The sequence below is a fragment of the Lepidochelys olivacea genome (assembly GCF_965140295.1).
Source record: "Lepidochelys olivacea isolate rLepOli2 genome assembly, chromosome: 1".
In the NCBI taxonomy this organism is placed as follows: Eukaryota; Metazoa; Chordata; order Testudines; family Cheloniidae; genus Lepidochelys; species Lepidochelys olivacea.
Genome location: NC_140411.1, coordinates 13,097,798 through 13,125,606, shown reverse-complemented (window position 1 = coordinate 13,125,606; position 27,809 = coordinate 13,097,798). Strand labels below are relative to the sequence as shown.

At 43.1% G+C, this 27,809-nt stretch overlaps 2 protein-coding genes and 1 long non-coding RNA gene across 6 annotated transcripts in view; 2 read left to right on the top strand and 1 right to left on the bottom strand.

The window, feature by feature from the left end:
• The window catches only part of PAAF1 (proteasomal ATPase associated factor 1), a 27,090-nt gene extending 2,761 nt beyond the window's left edge, over positions 1-24,329 (top strand). Inside the window, exons 4-12 of the mRNA XM_084647920.1 lie at positions 1,354-1,443; positions 8,245-8,343; positions 9,321-9,471; positions 11,160-11,354; positions 14,173-14,264; positions 16,866-16,981; positions 19,226-19,308; positions 20,541-20,623; positions 23,809-24,329. Coding sequence (XP_084504046.1) covers positions 1,354-1,443; positions 8,245-8,343; positions 9,321-9,471; positions 11,160-11,354; positions 14,173-14,264; positions 16,866-16,981; positions 19,226-19,308; positions 20,541-20,623; positions 23,809-23,886 — 987 coding nt within the window. The 3' untranslated portion in view covers positions 23,887-24,329. The remainder of the gene's footprint in view (positions 1-1,353; positions 1,444-8,244; positions 8,344-9,320; positions 9,472-11,159; positions 11,355-14,172; positions 14,265-16,865; positions 16,982-19,225; positions 19,309-20,540; positions 20,624-23,808) is intronic.
• LOC311530901 lies at positions 19,320-26,407 on the bottom strand. Its single transcript, XR_014714114.1, has 3 exons — positions 26,333-26,407; positions 23,159-23,318; positions 19,320-19,436 (listed from the first exon to the last, which is right to left on the bottom strand). It is a non-coding gene; the product is annotated as an uncharacterized lncRNA (long non-coding RNA).
• DNAJB13 (DnaJ heat shock protein family (Hsp40) member B13) overlaps positions 25,966-27,809 on the top strand; it is a 16,323-nt gene continuing 14,479 nt past the window's right edge. Inside the window, exons 1-2 of one of the 4 annotated variants that reach the window (XM_084647823.1) lie at positions 25,966-26,052; positions 26,744-26,847. In XM_084647823.1, the coding sequence (XP_084503949.1) occupies positions 25,985-26,052; positions 26,744-26,847 (172 nt within the window). In that variant the 5' untranslated portion in view covers positions 25,966-25,984. Of the gene's footprint in view, positions 26,053-26,149; positions 26,848-27,809 lie in introns of those variants that run through there. The other 3 variants (XM_084647824.1, XM_084647821.1, XM_084647822.1) reach the window with 3 other exon arrangements.

Sequence of the window (27,809 nt, the reverse complement as noted above, 5' to 3'; positions counted from 1 at the left end):
TACTCTTATTTCAGTGTATTTGTATGTTTGAAGGGTCAGCAAGTAGCTACTACTCAAAATTAAAATGCTACAGTCATTCACTACTGTGATGCCAGCCACACAGTGTGCTGTTCCATGTACTGCCTTATGATCTGAACCTTCGCATAGAAAGTGCTTAACAATTTTTCCTGATTAGACATAGTAACTGCACCACTTGAATTTAGTTGCACGTGGTGGGTTTTGGACCAATATCTTCTAGACATGAAAAGAGGCCATCAAACTTTTTTCATTTAAAATCTTTAATCTTAAAATATGATCTTAAAAGTGAAAGGCCAAGTACTTTGTCCACTGAGGTGTACTGGCACTTAGCTACTACTATGAGGAATGCTCTCTAAATATACTGAAGTTTGGTGGTGTGTGACCAGGTTGTGGATTCTATATCTTCTGTGGCTTGATGGATCTTGATCCCTGGCTGTGCTTGCTGCTATCCTCCAGTCAGATTAATCTGTATTTGAAGCATGCATGGAAAGAAAACCGTTTGATGAAAATGCAACTTCAAGCTTTAGTAAGAGTCATTCATCAGGTTTTCCTATAGACTGAAGTCACTTGCACTTTATGCACAAATCATGACTGTCCTTAAATCAGAGCCTTTTGTATCTTCATATGTCAGCAATTGCTTTGCAAAGCCACCTACATGGCTTTATCTGCAATTTTACTGTAAATATGGATTGGTTAGATACATAACTGCGTAAAAACAAAATCTGGAGGCTTTCTCTTATTTCACTGATCCAGATCCAATGTCCAATATTGAGAGGTGCTAGTTGAGGATACTCAACACCTTTCATGATCAAGATTTTAAATGTACTAGGTTTTACTAATCAAGAAATATTTTTGTCTGCCAGTTCCACAGATTAAGTCAGGAATCTGAAAATCCAGATGTGCTTTTTCTGCTTTTTATGTCATTGATGACAAAAATCCTCCAACTGGAAGTCAGCTGATGTTTCTGGTGCATAAAGCAGAACAAAAAGTCATAGTGGTTGTCAGACTGGCTCAGGCCAGTGGTCCATCTAGCCCCATATTTTGTCTCCAACAGTAGCCAGTAGTGGCTGTTTCAGAGGACGGTGCAAGAAACCCTGCAGTAGGCAGTGATGAGGTAAATTGATCACATCAGGCGTGTTCTCCTATAACTGACTTGCCTCTGCAATACTAATGGGAACAAGCACGTTTTTGAGTCAGTAAAATGAGTAGATAGGCGGTAAAGGGATAGTAAAGATTGTTTTCCATCTGTACATGAACGTAAGACGACTGTAAATGTTATAGTTCTATACAATTAATTCTAACAATATTGTAATCTTTTTCCGTCCCCTCCTTTAGAAAAGCATACTTGTTTCTTGCCCTCATGAAAATGTTTCCACAAAATTTTTGGCACCATACACAAGCTTTTGCAGAATTCATCAAAAAAGCGTAAGTAATCTTGCTGAGTGATTAGAGATACACAGAGCTGAATGTTAATAACATTCTTTGTCTGTCTGTAATTGTTGCAGACCAGTTAAGCAAATGGAGTAAAACATGCCTTTGCATAGAAACTTAGCAAAAAACTATTCTAATCAGGTTGGAATTAAGTTAGTATTTCCACTTTCTAGCTTTAAACTTGGTCTCTCCAGTTCATTAAAGGGGTGGTGTATGAAAACAATCCAAAGTAAATTCTGCAATCCTTTGGGCAGCTTAAAATAGAGATTCCCTTTAGTTACATGGAAGAATAGGGTGCTGTTGCATTTTGCTGTTTTTTGGGTCACCTGTAAATCTAATCTAATTGTGGTTAAATTCCATCCAACACCCCTAAAAAATACATGAAGCAGTCACATATGATACAGAGAGGCATTTGGTTTTCTTGGTAAAAATCTCTGGAAACTTTGGTCCCTGGAATCCTTCTCGAGATCCAATTCTACTGTGACAGCTACAAGGAACTGGCCAGTTATAATGAAGAAGGAAAAAACAAACTTTCCAGTGATGTAGAACCATCAAGTATCAGAGGGGTAGCCGTGTTAGTCTGGATCTGTGAAAGCTGCAAAGAGTGCTGTGGCACCTTATAAACTAACAGACATATTGGAGCATAAGCTTTCGTGGGTGAATACCCACTTCTTCAGATGCATGTAGTGGAAATTTCCAGAGGCAGGCATACATATATTTATTTATTTATGCCTTCCTCTGGAAATTTCCACTACATGCATCTGAAGAAAAGCTTATACTCCAGTACGTCTGTTAGTCTATAAGGTGCTATGGCTCTTTGCCGCTTTCGTAGAACCATCAGATTTTCACTTTCCCTATTGTTACATTACATTAATATGCAACCAAACTCAAATAATGTCATCAGGGCAGGGGCCATGTCTTCCTGTATGCTTATTTGTACAGTGCTTCGCACAAAGGGGCTCTGGTCCTAACAGCGGTCTCAGGTACTGTAGTTGTACTCAATCATAAATAATAGGAGAGCATTGCTCTTTGACAACTGGATACTTCACCTCTTTGACAGGAGCAGTTCTGTGGGTCAGCAGAGTGCCGCTGGATTTACTGCAATGATTCCTGAAGTAACTACAACAATGGCACTACATTCACCCTACACAGTGACCATGCTACTCCATATCCCTTCCTTCAATAACTGGGCTCCAAAAATATCACTTTTGGCCTACTTTCCCATGGATGCAGCATGGCCTAGTGGTTAAAGGACAAGACTGAATCAGGCAACAAGCATTTGGTTTTTGACTAGGCCACAGTTCCTGTGTGACCATTGGGAAAGTCACTTCACCTCAGTGCCTTGTTTTGTGTGTCAGTAAAAGGGGAGATTGAGATGCTTTATTTGTTGTTCTGGTAGCACTCAGAGACCCCAGTGAGAACAGGGGACCAATGTGACAGGTCCTGTACAAACATACGGGGTGACATGGTACCTGCCCAAAATGTGGGAAGGATGCCCTTCTCCCACAGTCTCCTCTGGCTGGCTCTTGTTTTCTCTGTTTTCCTCTATCCTGCACTTTAGCTCCAGTCTCTGCTCACTCCAGTCCCCCAGCAGGTTCCATCATAAAGGGAAAAGATGGGTGAATTACAGCAGAAATCATTACAACACTAGAGAGCATGACAGGCTGGGCTAGGGGGCTAGGAATGGTATGGAGCTCTTCAACTCTAGGTCTCTAATTCAAGGCCAGACCAAGCTTGTCGTGGCAAAGCTGCTGAATTGGTGGCTGTTTGTCCTAGAGAAAATGAACTTGGCCTTTCTAGTGCCTATGGTGTAACAGCTGTACTTAATCCCCTTGTTGGCAGACTCAGCAGAGAGGCAAGGGTTGAATGGTTTATGAATAATGAGTTACTTTCACCCCTTAAAGTTACCCTCCAGCTCCGGGGCTAGGCGTGAGGGCAGGGCAGTGCTGCTGTCTGTACTGTGTCTGCTCTGTGGATAAACAGAGGACTCCTCACTTCTCCTTGCCCCAGCTTTGTTCTTTATTTAAACATAATTCTTATTTTTGTGGGATATTTCTGCTTTTTAATTTGCTCCTCCCCCTCCTCTACTCCCATATAGTACCTGCACCTCCCTGTTCTGCAGTCTCTATTTTGGGGAGCTGCTCACATTCTTAAGTGACATGGCAAAGCTGAATTTCATCTGGGACTTTCATTTTGGCATTGGAAAGGAGCACATGGCTGGGAACATCAGCCTTTGGTTTGGCTGACTTTCTAACTCTACATAGATTCATAGATTCATAGATATTAAGGTCAGAAGGGACCATTATGATCATCTAGTCTGACCTCCTGCACAATGCAGGCCACAGAATCTCACCCACCCACTCCTGCAATAAACCTCTCACCTATGTCTGAGCTATTGAAGCCCTCAAATTATGGTTTAAAGACTTCAAGGTGCAGTAGAGGGTGCTCAAGAATGTCTAGCATAGTTTCTGGGCTTTATAGGACCAATACACTACACATTTGTTTTACATTACAAATTGCTTCCATTGTGCAGCTCTTTACATCAGCTCTTAACAGTGGGCACAAGCTGGTATACGAGGCAAAATTCATCTCACGCTGACTGATCTTAATATCGCACTCTTCTGAAAAATAAAGACCTCTTACTCCCATGTCAGTGGAAAAGACGACCTAAAAGGAGAGCAGAATATTGCAGCTGAGTACTGCCATGAAAATCCAAACTGTCACTCAGGCGGGTAATTTGATGCAGTTGCCCCCAAAAAGCAATTGACCTAATTACTGTGAAAGTGTTATTGTCTGTTTTTGATTTTGTTCTATTTCATGTTTGTGTTATTTCCAATGTGCCCTGAGGTGCTGGCATGATAGACACTTTAAATGGGTACGCTAAAACCAGGTAAATCCTAGGGAAGACAAGGGAGTCTGCAGTTTTCATTTGAGTTATTTAAAGCTTACCCAAAGAAACTAAAAAACGTCTATCCCAAATGAAACCTGTTCTGCCACAGAAGGTAGAAGAGCAGAAACCTGTACAGTCTGCGAGGGACTTGGCTATACAGATCTAACTTACTTGTGAGGTGCTTAGATACTATGATAATAGGTGCTATAGAAAATGCTATAGTAGAAGCTGAAAAATAAATGTTCTCCATCTCTTTGTGAAAATACATGTTGATGCACAGTATGTTTGGGTAAAGTAGCATTTTCACATCTCTACAACGGAGTATTAAAAGAAAGTGAGGTTGTGTTAAGACAGGTTTCAGAGTAACAGCCGTGTTAGTCTGTATTTGCAAAAAGAAAAGGAGTACTTGTGGCACCTTAGAGACTAACCAATTTATTTGAGCATGAGCTTTCGTGAGCTACAGCTCACTTCATCGGATGCATACCGTGGAAACTGCAGAAGACATTATACACACACAGAGACCATGAAACAATACCTCCTCCCGCCCCACTGTCCTGCTGGTAATAGCTTATCTAAAGTGATCATCAAGTTGGGCCATTTCCAGCACATCCAGGTTTTCTCACCCTCCGCCCCCCCCCCCCAAACAAACTCACTCTCCTGCTGGTAATAGCCCATCCAAAGTGACCACTCTCTTCACAATGTGTATGATAATCAAGGTGGGCCATTTCCTGCACAAATCCAGGTTCTCTCACCCCCCTCCAAAAACCACATACACAAACTCACTCTCCTGCTGGTAATAGCTTATCCAAAGTGACCACTCTCCCTACAATGTGCATGGTAATCAAGGTGGGCCATTTCCAGCACAAATCCAGGCTTTCTCACCCCGCCCTGGAAACACACACAAACTCACTCTCCTGCTGGCAATAGCTCATCCAAACTGACCACTCTCCAAGTTTAAATCCAAGTTTAACCAGAATGTCGGGGGGGGGGGGGGGGATGGGTAGGAAAAAACAAGGGGAAATAGGCTACCTTGCATAATGACTTAGCCACTCCCAGTCTCTATTTAAGCCTAAATTAATAGTATCCAATTTGCAAATGAATTCCAATTCAGCAGTTTCTCGCTGGAGTCTGGATTTGAAGTTTTTTTGTTGTAAGATAGCGACCTTCATGTCTGTGATTGCGTGACCAGAGAGATTGAAGTGTTCTCTGACTGGTTTATGAATGTTATAATTCTTGACATCTGATTTGTGTCCATTTATTCTTTTACGTAGAGACTGTCCAGTTTGACCAATGTACATGGCAGAGGGGCATTGCTGGCACATGATGGCATATATCACATTGGTGGATGTGCAGGTGAACGAGCCTCTGATAGTGTGGCTGATGTTATTAGGCCCTGTGATGGTGTCCCCTGAATAGATATGTGGGCACAGTTGGCAACGGGCTTTGTTGCAAGGATAGGTTCCTGGGTTAATGGTTCTGTTGTGTGGTATGTGGTTGTTGGTGAGTATTTGCTTCAGGTTGCAGGGCTGTCTGTAGGCATCCGATGAAGTGAGCTGTAACTCACAAAAGCTCATGCTCAAATAAATTGGTTAGTCTCTAAGGTGCCACAAGTACTCCTTTTCTTTTTGCGAAGACAGACTAACACGGCTGTTTCTCTGAAACCTGTGCTTTGAATGTTACTGAATGAGGGTGATGAGCTGCAGATTGCTGGCTCTGGAAAACAGACTGCGGTAAATGTCTATTATTAGGTAAGTGAGTTTCAAGCAGATACACTATAAGCTACAGTTATCACTTCTACCTCTGCATCTGGGTCTGAGTTAACGCACATTACCTCAGCCTGCTTATTGATCCCTTGTTAGTTTCTGAATTAGTCAAACATTAACACTGTGCCTTTTAGTGTCTGCTGAGAGTGCTTTGCAATTTCTAATCCTTTCATTGTGAGGGAGTGTATTACTGCTGAGAGGATTGGAATTGTTTGTGAAGTTATTCTGTTGTCGTCTTACATTTCTGTGATCAAATCGTGCTAAATTATTGTCTGATTTGACTTGTGTTTTCAGTGAAAAGCCCCAGCCAGCAGAGCTCTTATATGAGTTTTAAGTAGTTTTAAACACAAAAGCAATCCACAAATTCACTTTTTTCTTTAAAATGGGTAATGGAGTACTGTTGGTGTGCAGCCATGTCACCCCTAGCTGTGTTCTTGCTTGTCAGAGCTCATGAGCTAAACAGAGTTTGGCCTGGTCATTGCTTGGATAGGAAACCAGGGAAAACGTGGTGGCAAATCGTTAGGTGGCATTCTTCATTCTGAGTTGGTATCGAACTGATGCCTCAGTATGATGCCACTAGATGAGCTTTTCTTTTAGATAAGACATAAAACCTGAGTGCTGACTACTTGTGAGTAGTAAGGATCCCATATCCTTTTCTACTGGGATGCTGGAGCGAAGGCCTTACTCTATCAGAGTTCCAGGTTGAGTAATTATGTTCTGTTTTCCTTCAGCTGAAGACTATTCTTACAGTTTTGTCCTTAACTGTTCACTGTTGATACAATCTGTTACCCAGCTGTCATATTCCACCCCAGGAGTAGCTGTACTTTATCAGTGGGCGAAGTGATATGATTACACAATGCCTTACAAAATTACTTCATCCACAACTAAAATGCAGCCCCCTTCAGAGTAGAAGAAATCTATTTACCAGATCACAGCAGTGATGCACAATATTTTAGGGAAAGAGAAATTTGTGAAAGGATATAAGGCAAATGTTTGCTGTCACAAAAAGTGGTAAATTGTGTGGGAGTCAGTTTATCTACTTAATGAGGATGAAGTCAGCCCTACTAGAATTTAAGGCTGTGGCTGCTGGGTGTCTGAGTATTTCAAACCTGATCTTTTGCAGGTTTGGATCTGTTTTCCTATGCTCGCAAACACAATGCCCTTTCATGGCACTGGGAGTTAAGCAGAAGAGGCTACGCTTAGGTACCGTATAGCGTAAGGAAGGGAATATTGTCTAGTAATGAGAGCAAAGGTCTGCGTCAGGGTTCTAGTCCAAGCTCTGCTACTGACTGTTATTTTGAGCCAGTTGCGTAACCTCATTACTTCAGTTTCTTATTTGCAAAAAGGGGCTTATGCCTACAGTCTAGAAAAATCCTGGCCTCTGTTCAACCCAGGGCAACCAAAAACTTGGTCTTGCCAATTGAAATGTAATTATTGCTATCTATACATGCTGCTGACCTGCCCTTCAAAATCCACTCCATCTCCTTGCCCAGGCAGAATTCTGAGCTGAGCCAGAGGAAAAATTTAGCAAAATCTCTGCTTGTAAATGCCACCAAATTGTAAGAAATCGAGGTGAATCAAGTCAGATAATCCAGTCAGTCAATAGGTCTGAAGCCTGGGTTCAGGTCAGATCATACCAGCAGTTTGTCCTTGAGGGAGAGACACAGAATGTCTGTCTGTATAATACAACTTAATCAGAAAACACTCATTTAAGCTACCTACTCCCTTCTGTCAAGCCCCCTTCCCTCCCAAAAGGGAGACAACCCTTTTTTCTGGTTAGACTAAATGAGAAAGCCAAGACCTTGTTAAACATATTCTTAACATTTCTCGATGAGTGCCTCCTAACATCTGAGACCAATGTCTGTAAAAGGTCTTGAGGTCCTCAAATGAAAGGTGCTTTGTATGTGGAGAGTATTATCAGACCAGAATTGTTCAGTTATGCATGTGAAGTGATTGACTATGATTGCTCAGGTGCTATGGTGAAATCTGCAATATCTATCTCTATATAGGTGTTATTACTGAATGCTTTGGTTAGCAGGTCTCCTTCAATGCAAAATTCCCTTGCGGGAGTGAGCAAAATAAGCATGTGTTCGTAGGGTCACACAAAATGCTCAAACTATTTGGTGCTGTCTTTCCAAACAGATACTCTGCATTGATATTTCCAGTGGCGGGGGCCTTGGCGTCTCTTCCAGCACCGATGGAACCATGAAAGTCTGGCAGGCGGCTAATGGAGAAATAAGAGTAAGAACTTTGGCTCTATCTTTGGGTTCTTATACATTTCTTTGTCTCAAGTTCATAGATTATAGTGTCCCGGCCCTAGCTTTGGCTCCTAACTAATAGTGACTGTGCACTGAGGTCCAGTGTGGTTACGGTGTTCTCCTTTGAGTGAGACGTTAGCGTAAATTTCACTTCTGAGGTCAAAGATCTAATAGACTGTGGCATAATCTCCCAAGGGAAGTGATGCTCAGAGGCTATGATGATGAGTGCCAATATTAAAACATGTTTCAGAGTAACAGCCGTGTTAGTCTGTGTTCGCAAAAAGAAAAGGAGTACTTGTGGCATCTTAGAGACTAACCAATTTATTTGAGCATGAGCTTTCGTGAGCTACAGCTCACTTCATCGGATGCATACCGTGGAAACTGCAGAAGACATTATATACACACAGAGACCATGAAACAATACCTCCTCCCGCCCCACTGTCCTGCTGGTAATAGCTTATCTAAAGTGATCATCAAGTTGGGCCATTTCCAGCACATCCAGGTTTTTGTGCTGGAAATGGCCCAACTTGATGATCACTTTAGATAAGCTATTACCAGCAGGACAGTGGGGCGGGAGGAGGTATTGTTTCATGGTCTCTGTGTGTATATAATGTCTTCTGCAGTTTCCACGGTATGCATCCGATGAAGTGAGCTGTAGCTCACGAAAGCTCATGCTCAAATAAATTGGTTAGTCTCTAAGATGCCACAAGTACTCCTTTTCTTTTTGCAAATATTAAAACATGGAGGCATAGTTAAAAGTGATGGTAGCTACGGCGCAATTGTTCACTGTCTGCTTTTGAACTTATCCCACTGTAGAAGATTAGCTGTGTTCGTGGGGGATTTGACCATGTCCACGATTTAGGTAAAAACACTGTGTGCTTTCTAGTACTGAATAACTTAATACAGGATGGCATCGGGGTGATAACAGTGGAACTAGCATGCAGTTCTTTGTTTTTCCAGAGACTATTGGAAGGCCATGTGTATGATGTGAATTGTTGCAGGTTTTTCCCGTCGGGCCTTGTGGTTCTGAGTGGGGGAATGGATGCCCAGCTAAAGATCTGGTCAGCAGAAGATGCCAGCTGTGTAGTAACGTTTAAAGGTCACAAAGGAGGTACACAAACTAGCCTTTAAAATGCTTAATCCGCTGCCTATATAATTACATCACAGCAGAGGGCTAAAGTTCAAGCATCAGCCTATTACATTTTTGTGCTGTGCATTAACATTAGATGCTTCAAATCTCTTCTTCAGACTCCCAGCATTTGTATATAAAACACAGACAAAAACAGCTGCTATTCTAAACACCTGAAGTTGTTCTTGTCGGGTAGCATTTTATTCCTTCTCTGTATAGTTGGCTGTCGAACTCCTTGCTGTCCTAAATAGGCTGATATCCCCTGGTTATATGGATTACACTGAAAATTCCTTCCATTATAAATGGTTATTCAGCATTAATCAAGACATTCAGATAATAAAGGTTGTACCGCTGTTGCTTCAGATGATCTGTTATTTTTCAAATGTCCAGCAATGTTGTAGGTGCCTCATAAAACAAGTAAAGACACTGTTTGTGCCTCAGAGCACGAAGTCTGTTGTGTGGTGCTGAATTTAGGGGAGGGTGATTACCTGACAAGAGGGCAGGGGACAGGAATAGCAAAATAAAACCACCTCCGTGGGCCATGGTATCTATGTGGTGGGAGAAGCTCTCCCTCCAACATAGCGCTGTGCACACTGGTACTTATGTCACTCAGAGGGCTGGTTTATTCACGCCTCCGAGTGACTTAGGCTATGTCTACACTACAGCTTGAGTCAGCCTAACTTAAGTGGCATCTGTTGAAATAGTTGAGCAAAATATTAATGCAGTATCTTTCTGGACTCCTGCAGTGAACCTAGCATAATTTTCACTTGACCTTTTTTTGGATTTTTAAAACGTGTAAAAGGCTTTGTGGATGTATTGCAACAATGTTGTAAATTAATCTGACAGGAAATGTAGTAGAGCTTCAATGAGAGGAAATCTAGCAGATTTCTGTTGTCTCCAAAATTGACTTAATCCGTTGTATACATTATTGGATCACAAGGAGTCTCAGTAGCTGCAGTCAGCTAGAATAATTAAATTTGGTTTCGTCTGGTTGCAGTTGACTTTTGTTTGAAAAACAGCCCTGGCATTTGAACTTTGCTTCTGTATGCAGACTGTTAATTAAACCTTGTAACTATTCAAATATACCTCTTTAAATGTTAGAAACAACAGTGATATAAAATTGTAAGGTTTCAGAGTAGGTTTTCTCTCCCCCCACCCCACTGTCCTGCTGGTAATAGCTCATCTTAAGTGATCACTCTCCTTACAATGTGTATGATAAACACCCATTTTTTCATGGTCTGTGTGTATATAAATCTCCTCACTGTATTTTCCACTTTATGCATCCGATGAAGTGAGCTGTAGCTCACGGAATCTTATGCTCAAATAAATTGGTTAGTCTCTAAGGTGCCACAAGTACTCCTTTTCTTTTTATAAAATTGTAAGGGAATGTTAACAGCTGGTAAGAAACATGCTTTTCATGTTGCTGTATCTGGAATACACAAGTATCACTGACCTGTCCAAATTCATAATGGGGTTATCTAGCTCAGGGGCCAGATTCAGTTCTGGTGTAAGCAGATGTAACTCCAGTGGGATTTCACCCAACTGGCCTACTGCCTGTGAGATTCTGGTGCTTGCCTTCCAGCTTTTTAAAGCAAGATAGGTGCTTTTTCCAACCTTGCTGTAACTTCCTCACTTCTACGCTTCTGAGAAGTTTCTTTGCTTTGGTGTAGGTATCCTGGACACAGCCATTGTGGATCGGGGAAGAAATGTCATTTCCAGTTCTAGAGATGGCACTGCCCGCCTCTGGGATTGTGGGAAATCTGCGTGCCTAGGCGTTGTTGCAGATTGTGGTTCTCCTGTGAATGGCATTGCTCTGTGCGTTGCTGACAATACAGTAAATCTGGGCTCACCTGAAAAAGCACCTAGTAAGTAATATAGAGAGGTTTTCTTTTTCCCTTAAAAAGATGTACCATGTGCAGACTCTAGGGAAAATACGTAACTGCTGTTATAGAGGGGAATCCTTCATCGCTAGGGCAGCAGTTCCATCCTCAGTGGTCTCTTCTGACAGCATAAACTCTCAAGAGGAAGGGAAGCGGGCCATCAGGGTTGCTCACTGGAGTCCTGAGAGAAGCTGAAGAATACAGTTCCTTTTCAGAGGATGATATAGACTAAAAGGTGTAGCCAATTATTTGACTACACTCCTAGTTCATTATTAAAAATGTCTGAGACCAAATAACTGAACTTAGCCAAATTTATTGTCTAAAGACAAAGCAGTAAAGTATGAAAAGCAAACATACATATCCTCCTTCTGGGAAGGAATTCTTATCTCGCAGTATGACCTTTATGTTTACACAGAAGTTGTGCTTCAAAGACAGGCATTTCAGCTAGTAGTGTTTCTAGTATGATTTTACAAGTTACAAAAGTCTGTACTAAGATCCAGCCCATCAGTTCACAACAGTTGTTGTTTTGTTCTATACTTTTCTTATCTCTGTTCTAGATACTACACTCCAAATCAGTTGGGTGTAGAGCGGCATCCCAGCCTATGCTAGGACACAACATTCATGTCTCTTAGCTTTGACAGGCTTCCCATTTTTTAATGCCAGAGCTGACTTCAGCTTTGCAAAGTGCAGTGGGATTTTTGACATGGATGAACGGAACTATAGGGAGAGTGTAATACATTTAGTTAACATAATTTCCCAACACTTATTTATTTGTGTGTGCATATTGTGACAGGGTCGAGCCAGATGGCTACAGGAGAGTGATCCTATTGGGATCCGGGAAGTGCTTCGCCTGCCCACTGCTAAAGGATCTCTTCTCTCCCCCCCCCCCCCCGAGCTTAAGAGGGGGATCCACAGGACCTGGACACAAATGATTACAGGGGACAACTAATGAAATAACAGGGACAGGAGTGTGGTCAAAGGGTCAAACGAAGGGAACCGGATGGGGACACCTAGCAGAGAACCCCGGGCAGCGCCCACTGCTCCTCAAAGGCATCAAGGGAGTCAGTGGACGCCGCCCAGAAGAACTCTGCCCGGATACGTGAACGGATGGAGGATCGGAAATAGGCCCCACAGTCACAGGAGACTCCATTGGCCAACCTCCTCACCCTGGTTTTATAGATGGCCATTTTAGCCAGGGCCAGGAGGAGGTTGACCAGGAGGTCCCGTGACTTTGTGGGGCCGCAGATAGGGAGTGCATAAATAAAAAGGGGAGAAGTGTAACCAAAAGCGCAACAAAATATTCGTTAGGAGCTGGAATAGGGGCTGCAGCCTGGCACACTCCAAGTATATGTGTGCCAGGGTTTCCCTCACGCCGCAAAAAGGGTAGGTGTCTGGAATGGGGTGAACCGTGCCAAGTATACGCCCGTGCTCACCGCTCCATGAAGGAGTCACCAACTGATATCCCCGGCGGGCCTCGGGACCAAGGTGGAGTATAGGCTGGCCCACCGGGGCTCCTCACCCTCCAGAAGTGGCAGGAGGTCCCACCATTTTGTATCAGGGCGGGACGCAAGGGTGAGGACGTGCAGGGTGTGGAGCACGAGCATGTATAGATGTTTCCTTGGCTACAGGAGAGTGATAGAAGGCAGATATATTAGCTCCAGGTTGAGTAGGTCCCTTTTCCCTGGGTAAGGCAACAGGGAAGGTTCCAGAACAATCAGGAACTTTCTAAAAAACAATTAAGACAGACAGGCTGATTAGAACACCTGCAGCCAATCAAGAAGCTGTTAGAATCAATTAAGGCTGGCTAATCAGGGCACCTGAGTTTAAAAAGGACTTCACTTCAGTTTGTGGCATGTGTGTGAAGAGCTGGGAGCTAGAGGCACTAGGAGCTGAGAGTGAGAACGGGGACTGCTGGAGGACTGAGGAGTACAAGCATTATCAGACACCAGGAGGAAGGTCCTATGGTGAGGATAAAGAAGGGGTTGGGAGGAGGCCATGGGGAAGTAGCCCAGGGAGTTGTAGCTGTCGCACAGCTGTTCCAGGAGGCACTCTAGACAGCTGCATTCCACAGGGCCCTGGGCTGGAACCCGGAGTAGAGGGAGGGCCCGGGTTCCCCCCAAACCTCCCAACTCCTGGTTAGACACAGGAGGAGTTGACCTGGACTGTGGGTTCACGAAAACGGCCAAACTGAGGGCCGCCGTGAATCTCTAAGGTGAGCAAATCCGCCAATAAGCGCAAGACCCACCAAGGTAGAGGAGGAACTTCGTCACAATATCTATATATCTATAACGGGTATTATATTCATACCAAGTGCATAATACTCATTTAGTGTGGTGTATATTACATCTAACATGTATGTATTGGCTAAAATTAGCAGGAGGTTCCATTGGCTCTAGTATCTGTGTGATTATTGGTCCACCCTGCCATTCTTGGTGTTTAGGGGTATGCTTCTGCTCCACAGGGAGCTTTGTTGTGGGTTTCAGCAGGAGTAAGATTAGGCTCTATATAATTGAGGCCTTTGGAAATGAGTATATTGTCTGTTGGTACATGAATCTCCTTGCCTTTCCCTCCCTAGTTAAAAGGGTGTTTTCTTCCCCTTTCCCACCCCAAAATCATCAGACATTTTGCCACACCAAGTCCTAGTCTGAACCTCAAAGGGACCTGCTGGATTTCCATGTAGAAAGAGGTATGTCCTATGAGCATCTGGTAGAGATTTTGGTACCATCAGCATAAGCATCCCCAATTCTGTTGCCAAGATGCCTTGCATCACTGCCAATGATGATAACAATTAGAATTTTAACAGGTGAACGTGAAATTGGGACAGAAGGGAAAATCCTGCTGTTGGCTCGGGAAGACAAAAAGCTCCAAGGTGTGGGATTACAGAGCAGGCAGCCGGTAAGGATCTCATGAGACGTGTTCACTACTGTCCATTCAAAACCTCTTAGCACCTTTTGACCTATAAGATGAAATGTTAACAAGCATCTGGAACTCATTTAATGTCTGTCTGCAATACACTTTTTCTCCTGACTTCATAACATACAGGTGTGCAATGCACCAGTTCAGTACTGGAGCATGCATATCGGGAGTGTGATGCATTGAAACCAATGCAGCGATTACACATTGAAATGAGGATATGTAGCAAATTCCATTCAGTGTATAATCATTTCTTTTTCTAAAGGAAATTAAATGCAAAGACTGCTAGTAGAAGTTCGCAATTTTTAACTACAAAATTCAGAAAATGTGGCTATTACACCTGTAAATTAAGACATAAATTTAACACTAAAGGGGCAGAGGTGTGGTAGGAGCTATAACTTTGCATTTTCTCCCTTTCATATGTTGTGTTCTAGATTTTAATCCAGAGGTTCAAAATGGTCTTTTTATCATGTGTCTAATCCCAAAATGCTTTGCAAATTATGACAGGTTTCAGAGTAACAGCCGTGTTAGTCTGTATTCGCAAAAAGTAAAGGAGGACTTGTGGCAGCTTAGAGACTAACCAATTGCTCCAATAAATTGGTTAGTCTCTAAGGTGCCACAGGTTCTCCTTTTCTTTTTGCAAATTATGCAGACAGCACCACTGAAATACAGCCTTCTCTGGGGGGGGTGTCACTGACACAGTATATAAGTAGGGGAGGTGGGGGGAGCGGCGGTGGAATTTTGGCCAAGGACACCACGGCAAACCCTAGTTTTACGAAAAGCACCCTGGAATTCTTAATGTCCACACACATTTTCCCTTGGATTTTAAGGCCTCCCCTTTCAACTGCATGGTGATGTTTGGTTTTATATTGTAATACTAGAAAAAGAAAAACATGGGTACAATCTTTCTAAAAACTGTTGTTCCGTTTGAAAGCCCAGTGTAAAATCAGCCTAGCATAATCTTGTTAATTTGCAACCATCTCTTACATTTCATAAAAAAAAAAATCCTTCATAAAAGGATTACATTATTTTCAAAAATTCGTTGGAAAAATGTATTCAATCTGACTCACCCTCCATACAATCTATATGAGATCACTCCAAGCGATGGCTTCTTCTCTGATCAGCAACAACGAATTTGTAGTAGGTCTCATTTTTACAATAACGCCACCTTCCCCAAAATGTCCTTACTAGAGCTGCCTTATCGAGCACTTGTGCCATCTTACCAGATGGAGACCTGTGGTCTACCAACCAGTACCTTCTGCCTTCCTGTCAACTGTGGGTGGTCTGGTCTAACCAGCTGGGAGCCTGGGATTCTCTCTCACTTGCGAGACAGGCTTGGAGCAGCCCAAACTGGAATAGGAATGGGAAGTGTGTAGTAATGGCATAGCAGGGCCTATGATAGAGCCTCAAGAAGGTGGGGGCCTAGAATATGCTTGTGCCAAAAGCCAGACATACCAGTAATGACATGTGGAGAAGCAACTGGGAGTAGCTGTGCAAGACTTCTTCATAATAGCTCCATCTATGGAATGAACAAATCTCAGACTGCATCTCCCTTAATGAACTCAGTAGTTATAATCCAAATTTAACTCTTCTTTCCAAGGGTTTAAACAGTGGTCAGAATATATCCATAAACCAAGTACTGCTGCCACAGAGCAAACGCTGCCTTGACAACTCCTCTAGTTCTGTCTAGAGAGTGATTAATGTAAGCAGCAAAGGGCTAAAATACCAGTGTACTCCATAAAGCATCAAGAATGGGTTTATAAGGTCTGATGATCTTACTTGGCTTTAAATATTTGTTCTCTTACACACCAGTGACTAAATTGAGGCAGTGGATCCTCTGCACAAAATGTTAAGACTGGTAGCAATGATCTTATACAAGTACAGTCTCTGGTATTGGGACAGATGTTTGCCTTACACAGTACAGGTTCCTTTCTTGTATAGTATCTCCTGTACACACACTTCCAAAACATGGGCCAGATTTAAATCCTCTTATAGAGTTTAAATAGAGGACAGAGACTGAAGAGGTAGAGACATGGGAGAACATCTGAGTTTGGAAAAGTAATGGAGAGATGACAAATGCTGCATTGGAGAAGACTCTTCCACCAACACAGTTGTGCCTGAAACAGAGGGAGGTTGCTGCAAGATTAGCAGGGAGAGAAGTGAGATTTCTAGGCCCTGCAATGAAGGCTGGAGGAAGACCATGGAGGGTATTATATGCCCAGTATTGTCCCTGCTGTCTCTGTATGATGTGCTACCTTATCTCTCCAGGGGAATCCCAGCAGTGTTAACTATATATATTGCCAATGCTAGTGTGACAGGCTCATTCCTGGAGGCTTTCTTTGCATTATTGCCTCTGGATGTCTTGGGAAGGAGCAAAGAGCTGTTAGCCCCATGTTGCCTCTGACAGGTCGTGTATAATTGTCTGTGATAACTCACGGAAGTGACCGTATCCGTGACTTCCTAAATAAATCACTCGTTCCCTTTTCCCTGGGACTCCTATTAAGAATAAGGCTGGTGGGTTTTGTCTTTCATGCTACCTGTGAATAAACTGATATTTAAAGTCTTCTCTCCTTTCATTCCCAGGTGTTTCTCTTCGTTGGATCTGATGCATTTAACTGCTGTACCTTCCTCTCAAGCATCTATCTCCTAGCAGGGACTCAGGATGGAAATCTATATCAGCTGGATGTCAGAAATACAAAGTGAGGGGCAAGTGTGGTGAGGTGTTTAAAGCCGTGAATTCAACGTTGGTGAAAGGAGCTAAATTGACAGCCATGGTGACTGTAGAACAGGTGCAACACAAGCATCAGCAGTGCAGGAGTCCCTGGGATGCTGGCTCCTAAATTTAGCCACAGAACAGGTGTATCAGGGTCCGTTACAGTTCAGTCTTTTCCTTAGTGCCCTACCTCTGTGCTTCAGGCCTGATCTGAAGGGACTCCTGCTAGAAGTGAGAGAATAACTTGGTCTCTTTGGCCTATTCAGCCCTTGGCATCTCTACAGAGATGACCAATGAGGATGCCACTTGTGTTTGTGGTGGTTTTGTTGTAGACTCTCTTCCGCTAGGAACTGGACTGAGACTACAACACGGATTCATTTTATATAGACTGCTGAAGAATGGAATTTGTCTTGCTTTATATAGATTTTGGTTGTATGCTGTGTGCGCGCCCATCCAAAGCTTTGGATGCTCTGGACATGCACTGAAAATCGCAATAATGTAGGAGTTAAATATAAACCTGTTCAAAGCACCAGCACTTTTTCCTACCATGTCATTTTATCAGCTGTTCTACAACCAGTACAGCTTAAAACACCTTCCACCAGACGGAAATCCCATCCCCCACTGCCTCTGACAATGAGCTTAATTCTTTAGGCCTTCGATATAACATGCTTTATAAGTGGTGAATTCCACTTGCAATATGATTCTCCGTTCCAATTTAGTATTTCTGAATTGATCTACCCACTGCCAAGTGTTTCCTTTTTCTGAAAGCTCTTCATCAAGCTCGTACGTACAATGCAATGATTAACTTTGTTTATATTCGTGCCAAATGCACATTCCACTTGGGAGGTTGTCAAGATGGTACTTTCAGATGATGACACGAGAATTTAGCATTCAATTTCTGAAAAATTCCTTTTCTGTTATTGGAAAATCTCCAAGCTTTCATCTATTTCATTAAGGATAATCTCTTTAAATTCTGTACGGAGGGAATCATGGTGCATGCCTACAAACTAACTAGCATTTAGATCCCTTTATATCTTCTGGAATTGCCTTTGGAGAAATCATTGCCCTGATCTATCCACTGAAGGATAAAATATTGAGCTTTGCAGACTGGATGCATCTCTATCTTTCCAGTTTTATCCCTTGTCCATGGTGACTAACCACCAGCTTTCCAATCTCACTCTGTATAATTCATGTGACTGTAATGATTTTAATCTTTAAATAACTTTCTTGCTCTGGTCTATTTGCTTGTTCTTTATTATATTGCATATGGGCATTGTTCTGACAGTTGGGCGTATACCTTTTTGCCTGCTTGGGAATTAACTGTGAAAAATAGATCAAGTTTATTTTTAGTAAAGAATGTTATAAATAGGTGCAAGAAAACCAGACACAAAAACAAAAAAGCCTACTGATATAACTCAAGGACTGTGTTGAAGTCAGGGTTTGTGAACAAGAAAATGTGGGTCTGCAAATTAATGAACCAAAATTGGTGTGTCAGAAACTAGGCCTAATTGGTAGACAAAATGAGGGGTTGGTCTGTTCTACCCACCACTCCCTTTTTGGATCCTTGAAGAAAGAAACTTTTTTGGGGAAATGAGAGAACAGGGTACTGAAGCAAGCTTCACCATCATGGCTGCCACCCTCACCATCTCCTGGGGCCCTCGGTCTTTGTTATGCTAACCTTGAGAGATGTCCTGTCCTGACCAGACCAAGGCAGAGAGAGGGACCCAGATGACATCACTATCACCATCAGCTCCAGCTGAATCGCAGTCATCACGTGGGATGAAATGGGATCAGAGCTTAACAACAACACCTCTAGCCCATCTCAACTAATATCTCTTTTCCCCAAAGGACAGTTGTTGCCATCTTTCATATAATCTAAGAGACTGTCAAACACAAGGAGTTTTCCTTTTACAAACTCTCTCCAGCTAAAGAGAAGGGGAACAAGGGATGTTGTTAAAATGAAAGTCTTATTTAATATTTTACCTTTCAAATGCGTTGACTGTGTTTCCTTTTCTTTATCTTTAATAAGAGGTTAAAAGGATATTTAATGGTGGGTTTGCCCTGGTACTAAGAAGGCTGAGGTCTATACCAAGCCTTGTTTAACACTATTTAATGTTAAACAGTGACCGGGTTATGTTAACACCTTTGGCCCATATATTCCATCTAAATCAGTACAACAGTGTGGTCTTTGATTATAATGCTTTGACCTTGTTTCTGCTGGTTTTTCTAGGGCTCCAGTTCAGATCATTCATAGATCAGGAGCACCGGTGCTTTGTCTACTCCCTTATAGAGACGGATTTATTGCCAGCCAAGGTAGTACAAGAGTTCCTGAGGCAACAGTGTTTACTTTGCAGTGTGGTTACCTTAATCGTCATCCTCGTAAGACGCTTCTGCACATTGCTCTGCAGTGTGTGGACACGTCAGCTTCTGCTTGCGGTCCTCTGAAGCGGAGAAGAACTGTGAAAGGCACTTTATAAAACAAGGACCTGATTCTCCATTTCCTTGCTCTTCATGGAGTCTCTTACGGCTCTGCAAAATGGGTGTGTAATGCTACTGTTCTGAGTTGGGAGTGTTTCCTACCCACTTTGCAGAGGTATAAATCACTATACCAGGCTGTTCAGAAGCAGGCCTCCAGTGAATTAAGAGGATGTGATGAGTATGTTCTGACCAAAGACCAGAGCTTTTAGATCGTATCTATTTTTTTTTTTTTTTTTAACCTCTTGACCTGTTTCCAGTCTGGTGCTGGAGGGGAGCTTCCAAAGGGCTAGCTGGAGTTGCTCTTATCTCTCCTCTTGGTTATGTTCACATCCCTCCATATGATCAGCCAATGTCTCACTGCGATCATGCAGCTCTGCTTTCTCTGTGAATTCCTGGGTTGGGGTGCAAGGTGATAGCTGGCTGTCCAAGTGACATTTTGGTCTATGCAGGAGCTGGAGATGTAATTTCCAGCTCGAGGAGGTATACCTGCACTAGCTTACTAGAAATAGGAGTGTAGCTGCAGGGGTGCAAGCGGTGGGATCATAACCAGGTGGCTAATCCCTACCGCTGTTCACATCCCCATGGCTAGGCTTCTGTTTTTAGCATACTAGCTCGATTAGAGCTAGCGTGGACATATCTGCTTGAGCTGGAAATTACATCTTCCAGCTCAAGAGTAGACATACCCTTTGAAAACATATCCACTGCAAATGGATGACAAGTGACACAATGGGAACAGTGTTAATCAGTGTTTCATTAACTTCCTAACATCTCATGTTCTTCTGTCATCATTCCGCAGTGGTCTCCCAAAACAACTGACTCTTCCATAAAGTACCCCAATCTTTTGAGCGTCTGTCTGGCCAAACTGGCAGCCCACAACTCCTATTCAAAGGACTCTGTTGGCTTTGTGTAACAAGTGCAGTTCTTCTGCAGTCTTATGATTTAAAGCAGCGATTGGGCTCTGATACAAAATGGTGCCTGTATTATGCCAATCTGCGTCCGTTTGTAGTTGTGAGACTGTCTTATCTTGCAAGCAGTTCTGTGTTCCTTACCTGTTTTGTTTTTTCTAGGTGATGGAACCTGCTTTATTATTCAGCAAGATCTTGATCACGTAATTGACCTCACAGAAGCAGACTGTGACCCTGTATACAAGGTAATGGCTAGGTCTGCTCACTATTGCCCTGGGTAACAGCGAGGGGGAATGAAGGTGGCACTCTGCCATGGCCGCCATTGTCTGGTGATTTGGCAACCGGCAGAGCTGGCACCTTTTTGAGAAGTGAATTTTTAAATTTACTTTTTTATTTGAATAGTTTTAACACTTTACAAAAACCATTCCTAGCGTAATTTCTCCTCTCTCAGATGGGGAAACTGAGGCAGAGAGGTTAAGTAACTTGTCCATTGTCAGAGAGAGCTCTGATTAGAACTTAGGGGCTCCTGCCTCTGCATTCAAGTCTTATTTTAAAGGGCAATTCTATTTAGAAAAGTGACGGTAAAAATGGCACTGTTCTTACCCAGCTGAGCTGCCCACTGCGCATATTCCGAATCTCATCTGTTGATTTCAGAAATCAGAGTAAGTTTTTGCTACTCTTTATTCCCATAAACCCTGCTGAGTCAACACAGCTCTGGGGGAGAGCACTGGATTAGGATCTAGCTCCATACAGCCACAGTGTTGATGATGATGCTTAGCGCTCCTTATAACCAGGTTCCAGTTGCAAAGTATGGCTGTCAAGCGATTAAAAAAATCAATTGCTCGATTAATTGCAGTGTTAATAATAGAATACCATTTATATAAATATTTTGGTTGTTTTTCAATATATTTGAAAATGTAGATTTCAATTACAACACAGAATACAAAGTGTAGAGTGCTCACTTTATATTTATTTTTGACTACAAATATTTGCACTGTAAGAAAAAAAGAAATAGTATTTTTCAGTTCACCTCATACAAATACTGTAGTGCAATCTCTTTATCAGAAAGTTGAACTTACAAATGTAGAATTATGTAAAAAAAAAACTGCATTCAAAAATAAAACAATGTAAAACTTTAGAGCCTACAAATCCACTCAGTCCTTTTTTCTTGTTCAGCCAAACGCTCAGAGAAAAAACAATTTGTTTACATTTTCAGGAGATAATGCTACCTGCTTCTTGTTCAGAGCGTCACCTGAAAGTGAGAACAGGTGTTCGCATGGCACTGTTGTAGCCATCGTCGCAAGATATTTACATGCCAGATGCCCTAAAGATTCATATGTCCTTCATACTTCAACCACCATGCCAGAGGACATGTCCGTGCTGATGATGGGTTCTTCTCGATAACAATCCAAAGCAGTGCAGACGGATGCATTTTCATTTTCATCATCTGAGTCAGATGCTACCAGCAGAAGGTTGATTTTCTTTTTTGGTGGTTTGGGTTCTGTATTTTCCGCATCACAGTGTTGCTCTTTTAAGATTCTTGAAAGCATACTCCACATCTCATCCCTCTCAGATTTTGGAAGGCACTTCAGATTCTTTAATCTTGGGTTGAGTGCTGTAGCCATCTTTAGAAATCTCACATTGGTACCCTCTTAGCATTTTGTCAAATGTGCAGCGAAAGTGTTCTTAAAATGAACAACATGTACTGAGTCGTCATCTGAGACTGCTACAACATGAAATATATGGCAGAATGCAGGTAAAATAGAGCCGGAGACATACAATTCTTCCGCAAGGAGTTCAGTCACAAATTTAATTAACGCATTATTTTTTAAGCGAGCGTCTTCAGCATGGAAGCATGTCCTCTGGAATGGCGGCCAAAGCATCAAGGGGCATATGAATGTTTAGCATATGTAGCACATAAATACCTTGCATTGCTGGCTACAAAAGTCCCATGCGAAAACCTGTTCTCACTTTCTGGTGACGTTGTAAATAAGAAGAGGGGAGCGTTATCGCCTGCAAATGTAAACAAACTAGTTTGTCTTAGTGGTTGGCTGAACGAGAAGTAGGACTGAGTGGACTTGTAGACTCTAAAGTCTTGCTTTTTGTTTTGTTTTTGAGTGCAGTTATGTAACAAAGAAAATCTATATTTGTAAATTGCACTACAGTATTTGTATGAGATGAATTGAAAAATATTGTTTCTTTTGTTTACATATATTTGCACTGTAAAAATGATAATCAAAAATAATATAAAGTAAGCAGTGTACATTTTGTATTCTGTGTTGTAATTGAAATCAATATATTTGAAAATGTATAAAAACATCCAAAAATATTTAATAAATTTCAGTTGGTATTCTGTTTAACAGTGCGATTAAAACTGCGATGAATTGTGATTAATTTTTTTAATCGCTATTAATTTTTTTGATCTAGTTACATGAGTTAACTGCAGTTAATTGACAGCCCTATTGCAAAGTCATATCTTGCCATCTGTTCCAACAGTATACCCCCTGAAGGCAGCGTAGGCCAGCATACCCAAGGGCAGAGTTTGGCCTGCAGACTTTTAACTGGTGGTGATCCGTGAGCAAAAGAAATCCATCTTCTCTCTCAGATCTGACAGAAAAGCCCATCATCTTTGAAACAATTCAAAACCCCCCAAAAAAACTTGTTTCTAAGAGTCGTTGCTGAATAACTATAAAGCATTTATTTAGCTGTCACATTGTAGACCCCAAGCGCTGTTACAAAGTCATCTTTATAATTGCAAATCTGAAGAAAAATGGACATACCTAGTGGACCAGGAAACATGCCCAACAGTGCTGTTCAACAGGACCGCTCACGATTTACTGATGTGTCTTCTTCACTCTTCCTCCAGTTTTCCTTCAGGGAAACTGCTGCATTTTCAAATGTTCCCATTTCTCTTCAGGCTTTTGCTGAGTTCAGAATCCACTATAATATAGCATTTGGGGAAGTACATGAGCTTCTGTCAGTAGCAAACTGCCCTATCCATGGCGGTACCAGTAGGATTTCCAATTGTTAACACAGAGATACCAGATTTATTTGAGCATAAGCTTTTGTGGGCTACAGCTCACTTCATCGGATGCATAGAATGGAACATATAGTAAGAAGATTCTCCACTTTTTCATTTTCTCTGTAAGAGGCTAATCAATTAAGATGAGCTAGCTTAATATGGATATGTTTCTATTGTGAGTTGTCAAGCGCGGCTGGTCTTTCACCTTGCCAGTGGCCAGTTATTGTGATTTGTCTGCCTCATGGGAGAGGTGTGTTTTATGGGTGGATTTAAGAGGATGGGAGTTTTTCCCTACTCATATAGGGTTGCATAGGAGAAAGCACTAAGGCACTTGTGGAAAAGCAGATGAGGACGATGTTCATGTAAGAGGTTTTATTTTTAAATAATATTTTCATTTCCCTCTTCTAGGTAGCGACATGGGAGAAACAAGTCTATACATGTTGCAGAGATGGGATGGTGAGGAGATACCAGCTTTCTGACATCTGACCACTTGTGGTGTGTGGAAAACAGATGAACTAAGAACCAAGGCTAAAATCTAGCTAGGTTTGGAACCTAGGCTAAGTAGCACTTCCCAATAAAAGCAAAGCTACCTTTCTAGGACTGTACAGTATGTATGAAGTGTGTATATATAAGCTTTGAGAACATTGTTGTGATAAAATCTAAGAACAAGACTGTACATAGAATTCTTGATCTTGTGCTGCTTATTACAACCAAAGTTTAGACCATTCTCTTCCAGTAAGCAGCTTATAGAAGATGTTAATGCAAGACCCTCTGTATCTGCAAATATATTTACAGAACTGTTTTCGCATTTCGCAGTGGACATTTTTGGTATTTCTAACAAGACTATGATCTTGGGGCTGGAGAGACAAGAGATGGGGAGGTGACCACACTGCAGAATTGATTGAAATAAAGGGATTGACTTTTGATCACCTCTGTCTAGAGAAGTTTGTGTATTTTCAAGACAGTTAATTTAAAAGCAAAACGACTCTGCTATGTCCATGTCACATTCAATGCCTCATAATCTTTCTTGTGACTATTCTACAACAAAAAGTGTGACTATTCTGTGAATTTAGTGAGCAGCCATGATTTGAACTCAGACTAAATTTGAGACTTCAGTTTGATCTCCACTTGAATGAAATACATATGTTCTTGTGCAGTTTAAAAATATATCCAGTTGTAGCCATTGTAGTGAAGGCCACATTAAAATTCCACCAGTTTTTGTTAAATCAGTAATTATATAGCTCTTATGGTATGGTGAAAAGCATCTTTTTGCCATAGGATTCGAATAATAATGGCAGACTATCATTTTCATCTAAATGTTAAGTCTAAGGGACAAAGGTTCAGTCCTGTGGACTCTGATCTACCCCCATAATTTGTGTGCATGTGTTTGTAAATTCCTGTGCTGTCACATGGTATTAGAGTGAACAGTGGGATAAGATTTAGGAACTCCAGAGATCTAATTCAGCTCTGCCACTGACTCACTATGTGACCTTGAGCAAATCACTTAATCTCTCTATGCCTGGTTTCCCCATCTGTAAAAAGGGGGTGATCCGTAACTACCTTTTAGCCAATCAAAATTGTCATAAGAATTTAGCCCATGTACAAAATCTACTTTCCCACCTTTTACTCCTGAAAATCTGCTAATAAAACCCACCAGCCCCAGCAGAATTTGTGATGGCTGAGTTAACGTGTGTAAAGTACTCTGAAGACAAGTAACCATTTACTTTTAAATAACTATCACAGTGCATGCCATGGTGTCAGGGAGCATTTAGGAATATAGGACTGGCTTATCAGAATACAGCAAGGCTCCATCCATACCAGTTCCCTGTTCACCTGTAAGACTTTTGTCCTCCCTCCCTCCCTCCCTCCCGATATTTGTGAAAATGAAATACCATCATGCCCCAATACTGCTAATGGGGATGATGGCACAGTGGGTGCTGAGCTGTGCATTGTTGGTAAATGAATGCACACGGGGAAGTGCGCTCGGCCCTCCCTAATGCAAGGAATACCCCACAGCGGAGCCATTCACACAGCCGCTTCAGTAGGCCAGGTGTTGGGGAGGGCTCATGGGTGAGGGCTCTGCAGAAGAAATGGAGAGGGGAAGTGAGACAAGAGAAGCAGGCCCCATGCAGGTGGGGCAGGACGGAGGTAGGGTTGCCAACCCTCCAGGATTAGCCTGGAGTCTCCAGGAGTTCAAGATACATTTTAAATTAAAAATTGTCATGTGATGAAACCTCCAGGAATCCCTCCAACCACCCCTGGCAACCCTGGGTGGAGGAAAGGGTGGGGAAAGGAGCGGGGTGGAGCTGGTGGGGGGATGGGGGCCCTGGGGCTGCAGTGTCTCTCTGAGGGGGCTCCCAAACCATGCTGGGCCGCTGCCCCAGGAGCTCGGGGGGGTGGGGTGGGGTGCGCCGAGGCCTGCTGTGGGTGAGGGCGGCGTCTCTTACCCCCTCCCCTAAACACAGGCCCCCGGGGGGGGGGAGGGACGTGTAGTCCGGAAGTGGTGTCCGGGTGAAAAGAACTACAACTCCCACACTGCCCCGCGCGGCGGCGTCCATAGCAACGGACGAGCGGGCCGGGCGCCATGGGGCAGGATTACTACGCGGTGCTGGAGCTCCGCCGCAGCGCCAGGGACGCCGACATCAAACAGGCGTGAGCGGGACTCCGGGGGGGGGGGTGCGCCCCGCCGGGTCACGGGGGCCCCGGCCCGGCCGCGGCTCCCCCGGGGGCCCGTCGGCCTCGGGGGGTGCCTAACTCCCTTAGAAACCCATGGGAGCTCGATGCCCACAGACCTTGTAGGCTCTGCGCCTCGCGCGGGGCGGCGAGAGTGCGGGCACGCCCTCCGCTCCCTCTGACCGTCCCGCGCTTTGGGGGGCAGGCCGCAGAGCCATGCACCGAGGACTGGTGGCGCCCTGGAGACGAACCAATTTACCTGAGCATGAGCTTTCCTGAGCGACAGCTCGCTTCAGCGGATGCGTGCCGTGGAAACTGCCGTGGGGAGATGTATATACACGGAGAACATGCCGCCATGGGCGTGACCATACACCCTGTAACCAGAGTGGTCCGGTCCGGTGAGCCGTTACCAGCTGTGTTTAGGTGCTACTGATTTCCTCAGCCACAGCAGGGCAGACACCCAGCCTTGGAACCAGACCTTGCAGTGTGCAAGAGAGGAACTCGGGAGGGCAGGGTCGGGCCCCAATCCCACGCATCCATTCCGCTGGTGTTTTGGGATCTTAAACGTCTGACAAATGCACTTAGTTGAAAAGCGCTTCAGATTGCATGTCAGAACAGGATCTAACTGCGCCCACCCTGGGGCTGGGCCTCCCTGGCTTCTCTTTTGCAGCTACCGGAAACTAGCCTTGAAGAACCATCCTTTAAAAAATAAAGAACCTTGGGCGCTGGATAAATTCAGGCAGCTCGCAGAAGCCTATGAAGTGTTAAGTGATCGTAAGTAGGAACACGTTTCTCTTCCCACTGATAAACTGTGCAGTTCAGGGATAAGGTCTGGAAAGTCATATTCAAGTACAGAGTGTACTTTCTGCAGGGGGATTTCATTAGGCACATCATATCATCTGCTTTGCTGCCATGCTGGTTAGCTGGTGTATCCTCTGTCTGGCTATTAACATCAGTTATTTAATTACAAAAGGAGTATTTGTGGCACCTTCGAGACTAACCAATTTATTTGAGCATAAGCATTCGTGAGCTACAGCTCACTTCATCGGATGCATCCGATGAAGTGAGCTGTAGCTCACGAAAGCTTATGCTCAAATAAATTGGTTAGTCTTGAAGGTGCCACACGTACTCCTTTTCTTTTTGCGGATACAGGCTAACACGGCTGCTACTCTGAAACCAGTTACTTAATTGTTTATCTATTGCATGCAGCACTGATCCCTGCTCCTGCTGTCTGATCCAGGCTGGTGAAGGTCTGTGTGTGTTTGGAGCCCCACTGACATCGCTAGCATGGGTGTAAGGGTCACGGTGACCTGTGCCAGTCAGATTGCAGGAGCAGGGAGCCAATGCAATGCTGCGGCCAAGAAAACTAGCATGATCCTTGGATATATAAGCAGGGGAATATTAAGTAGAAGCAGGGAGGTTATATTACCTCTGTTTACAGCATTGGAGAGACCATTCCTGAAAAACCACCTCCAGTTCTGGTGTTCACACTTCAAAAAGCATGTTGAAAAATTGGAGAGAGTGCAGAAAAGAACTATAAGAACAATTCAAGGTCTGAAAAATATGCCTTACGGTGAGAGTAAATATATTTTAATCGGTTTAGATTTATCGAAGAGAGGGTTAAGAGGTGACTTGATCATGGTGTATAATAGTGTCTCTCAACCTTTCCAGACTACTGTACCCCTTTCAAGAGTCTGATTTGTCTTGCGTACCCCAAGTTTCACCTCACTTAACAA